The sequence below is a fragment of the Platalea leucorodia genome (assembly GCF_965183815.1).
Source record: "Platalea leucorodia genome assembly, chromosome: 6".
Taxonomy (NCBI): Eukaryota; Metazoa; Chordata; class Aves; order Pelecaniformes; family Threskiornithidae; genus Platalea; species Platalea leucorodia.
Window position 1 is genome coordinate 51,318,353 of NC_138828.1, and position 10,513 is coordinate 51,328,865.

At 44.4% G+C, this 10,513-nt stretch overlaps 1 protein-coding gene across 1 annotated transcript in view; it reads left to right on the forward strand.

The window, feature by feature from the left end:
* Window positions 1–1,644: 1,644 nt before the first annotated feature.
* The window catches only part of CYP4V2 (cytochrome P450 family 4 subfamily V member 2), a gene marked incomplete at its 3' end in the record, with an annotated part of 13,825 nt that continues 4,956 nt past the window's right edge, over window positions 1,645–10,513 (forward strand). The window contains exons 1-6 of the mRNA XM_082315528.1: window positions 1,645–1,899; window positions 4,851–4,963; window positions 5,821–5,906; window positions 7,659–7,849; window positions 8,247–8,316; window positions 9,538–9,664. Coding sequence (XP_082171654.1) covers window positions 1,689–1,899; window positions 4,851–4,963; window positions 5,821–5,906; window positions 7,659–7,849; window positions 8,247–8,316; window positions 9,538–9,664 — 798 coding nt within the window. The 5' untranslated portion in view covers window positions 1,645–1,688. The remainder of the gene's footprint in view (window positions 1,900–4,850; window positions 4,964–5,820; window positions 5,907–7,658; window positions 7,850–8,246; window positions 8,317–9,537; window positions 9,665–10,513) is intronic.

Sequence of the window (10,513 nt, forward strand, 5' to 3'; positions counted from 1 at the left end):
CTGCTGCCTTTTTTTAGTAGCAGCATCACCAATGCCAGCTGCTGGCAGGATTTTACAATGTTTGTTCTGCTGTGTTCCCTACTGCTTTCCCTGTGGCTTTTCACCTTGTCCCTGCTGTTTCACTGTTTTTCTTTTTTTTTTTTTCTCTCCCCTGCTGAAGGAGTTATCAGCAGTTAGAAACACAGATTTTTAACTCAGAATCACAATTAACCACTTCATCTAATTATCGGCTCCATGAAGGCAACAAACTGCAAGGTTTTTTTATAAAGAAGAGAGTATAATTACCGAGCTGATCTTCATGTTACAAAGACAAAAGGTGAGCCTCTTAATCCTGCATGCTTGCTTCCTTCCTGGGGTGTCACCTGAACAGAAGAGGGGACTGATGGCTGTGTAGCCTGCCTTATGTGTTGGCAAGACAGGGTGTGTATCTTCTGCTTTCTGTCACAAACCATTACAAATAACAGCAAGAGTAGCAAAGTTTGTTTCCAGCTGTTTACTGTGCAGAAAAATGCAACGGTCAGCATTTATGATAAAGTTTTTGCTGGGAGATTGCAGGAACAAAGTGCCAAAATTTACTCCTCTCTGCTGCCAAGGGTCATCAGCCCTTCCTTAGCTGCTGATGTGCTGTGCTTTGTCTATTTGTGCTTCTTATCTTAGCTGCTTTATTTATGCTGTTTGTTGGTTTTCTAAAAATGCTGGTGCAGTCGGTGCAGTCAATTTTCGTACAAAAGACAGGAGAAATGTGACCATGGCTTTAAGAAGCTTTCGTGGTATATTCAGGGGGTGAAGTTTTGCAAATTGGGTGTAAGCCATGCTGCCATTTCACTGAACTTCTGTTTGACCACAAGGTTTCTGAGCATTGGAGGCTTTGAGGAAGAGGTGCTCAGCAGCCCTGCAGCAGTGAGAAGAGACCCTGGCTCCTCCTGAGGCAGAAAGGGCAGCAGTGTTTATGGTGGCTATGGCACCACTTCTACCCAAGCACTTTGCAAGTTGTGATACAGGTGCTGGTGCTGCCAGTCATGTTACTGGCACCCTTTACCCTGTGACTAAGCGTTCAACAGTGAGATCAGCAAAGGCCATTTGAGAAGCATCAGTGTGCTTTGCAGTGCTCTTCTTGATCATGGGTTTTGAGCCATTAACCCGACTTAAGAAAGGTGCTCCACATCTGAAGCACTTGAAACCCTTCAGGCATCATGTTGGAGAGCACTGGAGCAGTTCTGTATGGCAAAATGGTGTTCCATGAGCATGTGAAAACAGATGGAGAAAGGCAATGTTGAGAAAACCCATCAGCAAATCAGCAAAAAGGTGTTTTTTCTCTTGACAGCGGTTTGTGTCTTTTCCTTCTGAGGTATTGCACAGGCCTGTGGAGAACTTCCTCACTCTTCATTTGAGTCAGAGGAGCCAAGTGAGAGCAAGGAAACAGCACTGTTCCCTGTGGCTGCTCTGTCGTAGTGAAGTGCTTGCAGGCAGCCTCTCCACATGTGTGTTTTTTAATCTTTGTTTATTTTCCTGGCAGGAAGCTGTGCCTTGGGGCCCATGTGACAGCTCCGCCTCCCACTTTCGTGGCCTGGGTCCTAGCACTCAGCTTGCTGCAGCACGGCAGCGGCGGGTACAGGCCAGCTCGGCGGGTACAGTGCCAGCTCCCCAGTAGGGATCAAGGCTCGGAGCAGGAGGGCTGGGAGGTGGCAATGGAGGTCATGCAGGGAGCTGCAGGAGGACCCCAGCTGCTGCACTTGGGGGCTGGGGTCATCGCTCTGCTGTTGACGGTTGTGGCCGTGTGCTCCCTGCCCTCCCTGATGGATTACTGGAAGCGATGGTGGGTGATGAAGCCAATCCCAGGTATCAGCCCCTGCTATCCTGTGCTGGGAAATGCTCTACTCTTGGAGCGTGAGGGAGAAGGTAAGGGCAGCTCACATCATAGCCCAGCTGTGAGGTCCCTGCACTGTGTGGGGCTTTGCTGGAGGAGCCAGCACTGGTGAGGCGCTTGGGTGGTCGAGCTGTGGCTGGCTGGCAGGGGTTGTAGGGTGTGCCATCACCTTAAGGTCTCTCTGGGGCTGTGGGCAACCCGCAGAGGGGAACTGTGTGAGAAGTGGGCAGTGGAGGGGAAAGGAGAGGAACTGCACAAATATGGGGTTGTTATCAGTCAAAGATTAGCTGGAGGTTCAATCTGACAGTGGCTTCCAGATGCTGATGCTGGACTCGGATCCGTTTCCAGTTGTTGGTGAGGTGGATCATGAACACTGGAATGTGCTTTTGTGACAGGGAGGTGTGCTGGGTGCTCTCGCAGGAAGTGCTGTGTCACAACACGGAGCACTGTGTCCCCGTGACTGTTAGCTGTGATCCAAATAAAGCTTTTAGCTTGCGAAGGAAAAATACTTCTTTAAACAACTATCTTCCCCCAAGTGAGTATGTGCAAGGGACTTCAGCATGCTCAGTTGCTGGGTCGTTTTCAGAATTAGCTGTGCCTTAGATTTATGCATTAGATGCAAAAGAACTTGCTGAGTATTTGCAGTACATTCCTCAAAAGCAAACTTTTCTGTTCTTGTATTGATCAATGGTACCTTCTTTTTGCCAGGTGCCTCAGAGGGCACTAATATGCTACATGTTCGCTTTCTGTTTGGTACGCGGTTTTGCACACAAACATATTTCTTGAGGAGTCTGTGGTGTGAAAATGGCCCTGGCTGTGCTGTCAGTGGACCAGCAGACTTTTCTGGGTGTGTTTGTGATGCCTGTGTATGCCAGTCTGCTCTGTGCACGTGCGTTCCTGGCTGTGCTGCCAGGTATGCTGCAGAAGAGAGAGCGACTGGGTCATGGGAGCGTGGTGAAGCCAAGGACGAGTACAGCATGGGCATGCACATTGTCCCCTGCTGACACATGCTGAGACATGGTCCCTCTGTTCACAAGGGTACCCACTCGCATCTTTCTTCTGGATCCAACCCTATATCTAAATACAGATATGAGAGATCTTTGGTGGAAGTGAGGGCAAGCAGCTTTCTCTAGAGTTGACTTTCGGGAAGCAGTGGCAGGATCATAGTCAGGATGTGTATATGAGCCTGACTGAGAGACAAATATTTTTTTCTTTTTTTCTTCTTTTTAAATCTTCTTAAAAAAAAAAACCAAAAAAGAACATCACTTCTCTCTCTTCAGAAAGTAATTTGATGGAGACTTATGTTCTATGGAGCCTCTAATCTCCTTTGTTAGCAGGAATCACATAGCCTCCATGCTTTAGTTAAGTCCATGACCATCTGTCTTTGTTCTTGTTTATTTATGTAAAAATGAGTGAAGTTTGTGGTTTATAATCTTTTTCATTAAAAATGTGACAAAAAATAAAAGGTAGTTTTTAGAAAAAAGGATAAGGTTTTATAGCAGAAAGAAAAATGACTTCATCTGATGGTGATTTTATTTATTGATACTGGTAGAGAAATGCTGGAACACTGTGATATTTTAATCATGGTGATGTTGGGGAAAAAACATTAAAAATAGGAAAATAATCTGACACTCTTAAGCCTTTTGGATGAGGTGTCATTAGAACTTTGCCTAAGACTAGGGAATGCTGTGTTTGGGCATCTGTTAGGAAACTAATTTTTTTTCCCTTTTTTTTTTTTTTCCTTTGATTTGGGGAATTTTTTGAACTCTGCAGAGGCCTTGGAGGGAGTCATTTAATCTGGTTTCTGATAGAGCAAAGGTGTGTTTAATCCTTGAACATCCTGATAGTGGCCACCTTCTCTAGAATTGCAGAATGAACCTGATTGCCCTCTGTGGTGAGATAGCTGGATCTGTGAGCAAGGAAAGAGCAGTAGATGGTGTTTAATTTGATTCAGCAAGGTCTTTGATACCATCTCCCATGCTTTCTGTATGGCTAAACTGACAAGATGTGGACTGGGTAAGTGGATAATAATGTGGGTGGAGAATTGGCTGGATTGCTGAGCTTACTGGTATGCAGTCCAACTGGCAGCTGGACAATAGTGGTATCTCTCAGGTGGCCCATGGCATAAATAGTCCTATGAGTCTTTGTGCCCTTAGAGATGGAGATACCTGAATTGCCATATCTACAGTGGCCCCATAAGCAGTCACTTACCCTTCAGTAAGGTTTCTAAAAGCACAAGAATGGAGTTTAATCCTGAAGCGGCTAGCTGTTAAAAGCCCCTGCTAGAATTGCAAACCGTCACTGATGGTTTGGGCAGTGAGAGAGGGAGAGGATTTAAGCATGTTGGAGTAAGAAGTAATTTGTTTGCAGACAAGTGATAACAGTGTAAGAAAATCCAGATATTTTCTTCAGGAGTCCAGCTATCAGAAAGCAGACATTTCAAGTGATACTGGTTCCTGTGCAGTGCTCTGCCATTACTGTGCGTGATGTCACTTGTGTGTGCACCACAAATGTAGTAGCTGTCAATGAGGTCTCAGGTGGGAAAAGGCTTGATGCTGTACTTGGAAAGTAGAGAAGCGTCTTGACATAGCATTTTGACTAGTGTAGGATAAGCTGTAAGCATAGCCTTGATAAAGTTTGATATGGATCTAATTGTTGTGAAGAGCACTGCAATACAGAAGGCCCATGCTGCAGTGCTTTGAGACTGCTAAAATCAAACTGCCTTATCTACAGCTAGGAGTGGTTTCTCTAGAATAGAGTTGCCTTCAAGAGTGCTGCCGTAAAGAAATGCTCCTGCAGTACAGCTCATAGATAGGTGGAAAATATGCTGCTTGGTCATAGTAGCAAGATAAAACTACAACAAACACATAATTACAGGGCATATGGTGAAAAAGAGTTCATTAAAGAAGTCTTGCTTATTCAGCAAAAAAACCTTTTTTTTTTTTTTTTTTTTTAAAATTCTAATCTGCTTTTTTCATTCCAGGTTTTTTTAAACAAATACAAGTTTATGTTGAAGAGTTCAGAAGTTGGCCACTGTTCAAACTTTGGATAGGACCATTGCCTGTCATGATTTTGTATCACCCTGACAGTGTGGAGGTGAGTGTGCTTGTCTCCTGTCTATTCTACTGTCATGCAAAGCAGTGTCCAACCTGTTAGTTTCTATTCTCTCAATGTAATTTTTGCAAAAAAGGGCTTGGACTGATTTTACTTGAGATTGTCCTCTGACCTAGTGCTAAAGAAAGTCTGAAAGTGGAAGAATATAAAAAGCCCGGTCTTGGAAAAAAAAAAAATACTGAAGATGGCCAGCAAATGAAAGTACCAACTCAGTATGTTTTATACAAAGAAGCATCTCCTTTAGCTTTGTTTTCACATGTGTGAAAGCTTCTGTTCCCAAGATCAGAATGGACAACCAGATAGCAGGGAAGATGGGACCACTGAAATAGGGATAGAACATTGTGAAATGCAGGTTGCAATGCTTGTTTCTGTTTGACTTCTGCATTAGAACTTGGCGGGTCTGTCTTGATGCCATGAAATGTAGTTGTTAGTTTTGCTGCTGACAATGATTGTCCCTGAATTGAGAAGATAGAGTTGTTTCTTTGTTGGAGTGTTTATTGAAGAAATAGTACTTCTTGTGAGTTTGGTTAAGGCTGGAAACCATTGGGTTTTCTCTGAGCTCTGCCTGTGACTTTGTAACACAGATTTTTCCTTTTCAGGAAGATAAGGGGAGGGGGCACTTTTGAATATTTCATTGTTTGTCAGGATTGGGATATTTACTGAAAGACTTGAGGGTGTCAACTCAATACCCTTTGTACCAGCTTGTGAAATATTGTGCATTTTACTGAGGCTCAGGGCAGTTTTCTGGAGGAACCGAGATTGCGTGAACTAATCTCAGCTGAAGAAATCTCTCCATTTAACAAGTGATTTTTTTTCCTCTCCTTTCATTTTTCTGACAGGTTATTCTGAGCAGTTCGAAACATATAGAAAAATCGTACCTGTACAAATTCCTGCAGCCATGGCTGGGCACTGGACTTCTGACGAGGTATAGTGAAATGCAGGTGCATTGCTGTCTTTTTGAAATTTGCAGGATATATGATAGGAAGAGGGCTTGATGGCAGGAATGCTGTGTGTATCTCTGGACAGACATATAGATGATAGCTGTAGAAGTCTTATTCCTTGTGATGGTCTTGGTTGCTCTTTAGCAGCTAACGTCCAATAAAAATCTTTTGGCATTGTCTGTTTCTTGGCAAATTTGGCCATTGTTACTTTTTTGCCCAGAGGCTTGAAATGAACGTGAGTTTTAGGAAGTTGTGTCCTATGGCAAGTGGTGTCTTTTAGTCTCCAGTGTTACAGCTGGATGTTTTTAATGTCATGATGTGTGTCAAGTGGTTGGACTGTGGCAAAACTGTGACAGTGTGCATTGCTTATCTCAGCTGGTGACACTGCAAACCAGTAGGATAGGCCTGAGGTTGGTGACGCTTTGGGGTAGGATGGGAGAATATCTGCACCCTGTCCTGGGTAAGAGCGCAAGTCAGGAGTGGAGGGAGGGAGGAGCAGTGATGTAAGGGTTTGGTGTCGTCCGGTCTTGGGAGGGTCAAGGAGGGTTTGGTCTGGATGATGCAGAATTTAAGAGTCAGAGCAAGGAGAGTGTAGAGCAGCCCTCGTGCCTTTGTGCCTCTTCCGTGTTTTTGTGAGAAGGTCAAGGTCCCCCTGTTAGCAGTGGAGCTTTGTTGCCTGTTTGGAGCCCTCAGAGGTCAACTCCTCATGCTTCATGATGGGACCATGGTGTTGTAAAAGCCAGCGGTGATCACGTGGTGTGGGAGGTGCAAGTTTATGTGAGAGCATGAGAAATGCCTTTTATCGTGAGTTTCATTCATGACCTTAAGAAAACAGTAGTCAGTAGCAAATGGCAGAGAGTTGAGGTCCATGGGCATCAGGGATGTTGTATTGTCACTGTTAGTCGTCTTCCTTACTGGTTGTTTTGTCTCCAGTAGACTTTTAGAGGTGTTTTGACTTCCTTGTGCTTGCAAAAACATAACGGAGGAGAATGTTCAAGTCTCTGGTGATTAAGAGCAGTAGTGGTAGACAGCAAGCAGATAAGCTGGCCTGAGGAGTGCCCCAATAGCAGGTTAACAGGAGAAGTGGTGTGATGGCTTACCCTGTAAGCAGAGCTGCCAGTTGCGTGCCTGTGGGGCATGTGATTCACAAAAAGAGAACAAGAACCCCCAGGAAGCTGGTGTCATCCACTGTGGCTGCATGCTCTTTCACTGACATGTTGGAGGTGGTTGCCTGTCTCCAAGGAAGTATTTTGTAGCCAGACCTTGAGGCAGTCATTTGCGTAATGTCCATGGATCCTAGTTCTCTGCAATCCTCATTTCCTAGTCAGCAGATGAAGGCAAGCGTGGGTGGTGATTCATAGAGACAATGTGATGAGTTGATGCCTTGATGCTGAATTGCTAGTTTGTCCTACAGATGGCTTCTGCTCAATCCTTCTGAGCCTGTGCACTGAGCAACCACAAGGCTGTGTTGCCTGAAGGCTTGCTGGCATCTCCTTTTGTTGAGAGCAGCTATAGAAATGGTGGCTTGTGCTTCGAAGAGAGCTGGAGCAAGAAATATTTCCATTTTGCTTCTTCTAGGGAGTGCTATGGACAGAGCTATGGAAGAGTCATCTACAGTGTGTCCATCTGTGAAGGTGTTCCAGGCTGCAGTTTTTACTGTGTACTTCCTGTGGTGGTGAGGGTTTTATTTTTGACTTGGAATTTTTAACCATTCCTTCTCCCTGTTAATTTTGCAGCACTGGAGACAAGTGGCGGTCACGTAGGAAAATGATAACTCCCACGTTCCACTTTGCAATCTTAACTGACTTTCTAGAGGTAATGAATGAACAAGGAGGTATTTTGTTGGAGAAACTTGAGAAGCATGTTGACAAGGAACCATTTGATATCTTTATGGACATCACTCTGTGTGCCCTTGATATCATCTGTGGTAAGTCCTCTTCAGTTATTGTGGTGGGGCTATGATGCAGAGGCTCATGAGTACAGCTGTGCCGTGTTGAAGAGGAGTGTCCCTGCATATTGTGTGAATGCATTTCCATCGTCCCAAGGCGATCCTTTCTCCTAGGGTGCCCTGTGTGCATCTGAGCGGGTGAGTTTGTGGGATGGGCAGGGCAGAGGTAGCAGTCTGAAGTGAGGTTGTATTGAGGACCAGGGTTCCTGGGCATGGAAATGTAAAGTGAACTCATCACCTGGAAGGGGATGTATGTATTCACCTGTTGAAGGGATGGTGCGGTGACAGTCAGAAGCTGGTAGCAGTAGTAACTTATATACAGGGACTCTGCATTTCACTTTGCACTCGTGAACTGTTGATGATTTTGTCCTCCTAGAAACTGCAATGGGCAGGAATGTGGGTGCTCAGAAGAATACGGATTCTGAGTACGTTCGTGCTATCTACAGGTAAATGGACATTTTCCTTGGCTACTTTGCAGTTGGGCTGGAGTTGCTGCTGCTGGTATCAGGAGTTCATCTGCTGTGAGCCAGGAGCGAGGGCTGAGGGGTCACAGATGGAGGTAGAAAGCCAAGAAGGCAGGAAAAACTCCTGCAGATCTTGATGCATTTTCTGGTATGAGTATATGCAATGGGAGGCTGAGGCTTTGAAGAGGTGTCAGCTGCCATTCAGCTAATCCATTGGTACAAGAGGTTAAAAAAAAAAAAAAAAAAGTGGAGTTGCAGCACTTCATATCAGCATGACTGGCATAATTGGGAGGGTGCTGTTTTAGACAGCATATTAAAGCTGAGGCACTGCTGCTCTGTAGTTCACAGCAGTATTTACACCATTCAAATTGTATGTGACTGTCCAGTGATTAGGAAAAGCATGGTCTATATTCCTGCCATACTGGTCTGTCAGCCTAGAGGAGGTGTAGCTGCTTGTGGCATCTCACCCCTAGCCTTTGATGGGGCTCCACAAAAAAGGGGTGGAGTTAGAGGATTTCATTGCCATCAGTTCCTTGGCTTTTCCCGAATTGTACCACAAGTGGGCCCAAAATTGGCCTAAATGTAATAATTACTCCTCGAAGTCTCTGCAGCCAAAAGTACATGCAAGAGCTGAATAGCAATGACAATCAGCCTTTCCAAATGTACTCCAGTTGTGTTTGAGCATACTTGAAGTCTCATATTCTTTATTTTAAATATTTTTCATGTGCTGTCTGGCATATATGGTATCTGCACAGTCAAGTAGGAATGTAAGGCTTTCAGATGGCTGTTTGAGGTCAGGGGCCAGATATTTTGGAACCCTGGCATGAGTAGTCTTTTCAGGATGTACGTGTCTTTTCAGCATGGTCAATGCTTTACTGATGTGGAGTGGGACTGGACTGGATGACTTAATATGTCTGTTTCAAGAGGATTCCCACTAAATGAGAATATGCTCTCCTTCTCAGAGATCAGTGCTTAAAGATATAAATCATGGTGATTCTGGGACAGGTGACAGAAATTTTGAGATGGTTTAAAATCAGGAAACAAATATGAACAGCCTTCTCTTCAGATAAATGGGTTTAAACCCACACAATATGTCAAGTTCTGCTTCATTGGGGAGGTAGAACTTATTTTTGTTCTTGAAAGTGTGCTGTAAATTTGTTTTTTGTCAAGAAATGTTACATGATGTAATTGTTGTGCCCCTAGGATGAGCGATCTAATCCAACAGCGACAGAAGAGCCCTTGGCTTTGGCCTGATCTTGTATATATGCTGTTCAAGGAAGGAAGAGAGCATGAGAGGAACCTCAGGATCCTTCACAATTTTACAGATAGAGTATAGATTCTTCTTTTTCCCATTTTTTTTCATGGTACATTTTAGTTGTTGGAGCGAAGTCTTGCGCTCAATAGAGAGCTTCCAAATGGGGAATGAGGTTCAGCCCCCTTGATATACATGTATTAAGAGGAGAACTATCTCTCTGTTGGCATGCCAAGGAATTCCCTGAAAAGAATAAAACAGCTGACTTCCCCGTCAGGAGCTCTGTCATATTTAAGCAAGGGAGTAGCAGGACTTACAGGTCCTTGACAACCGAACAAACAACAGGAATTCATTGAACTCTTGTTCTGCCCCAGATGCTCCACGTCTGAATCACCTGCAACAGCTCACTGCCAAGTTTGTAGCAGTAAGCATAGGGCTCTGCTTGGTAATGCTGCTTGGTCCAGCCCTCAGAAATGGAAGCCTGTATTCATTTTCCCATATTCAGAGCAGAACTGCTGAGATGAGCAAACATATCCAGGTCCCTACATCAGCAGTAAGACACTTCAACCGAGAAACCATTAAGCATACATCACTTACTTGGCATAAAATGCAGTGTTCTCTCACCATGTTAGACTGTGCAAGTAACACCCCTTTCTCTCACCCAATAGTTCCCATGCTATTCTTGCCAATGGTTTCCTTCCCAAAGCTAATGTTAGGATGTTACCAGGGAGGCTGTTTTCCCTGAAACAGATGAGTGTACCCCACGATGTCATTGTATCAATGCCCATGAAAAAGGAAATAATCTCTGAATTTTCACTACATATAATGAGCCACATTGACTCTGTGTTGTTTTTAAGTAGTTCATGTTTTGCTTCCTTTTATTGGGAATTGCAGCAGTGAGGCATGAGAGTGGCTCTTAAAAGGACC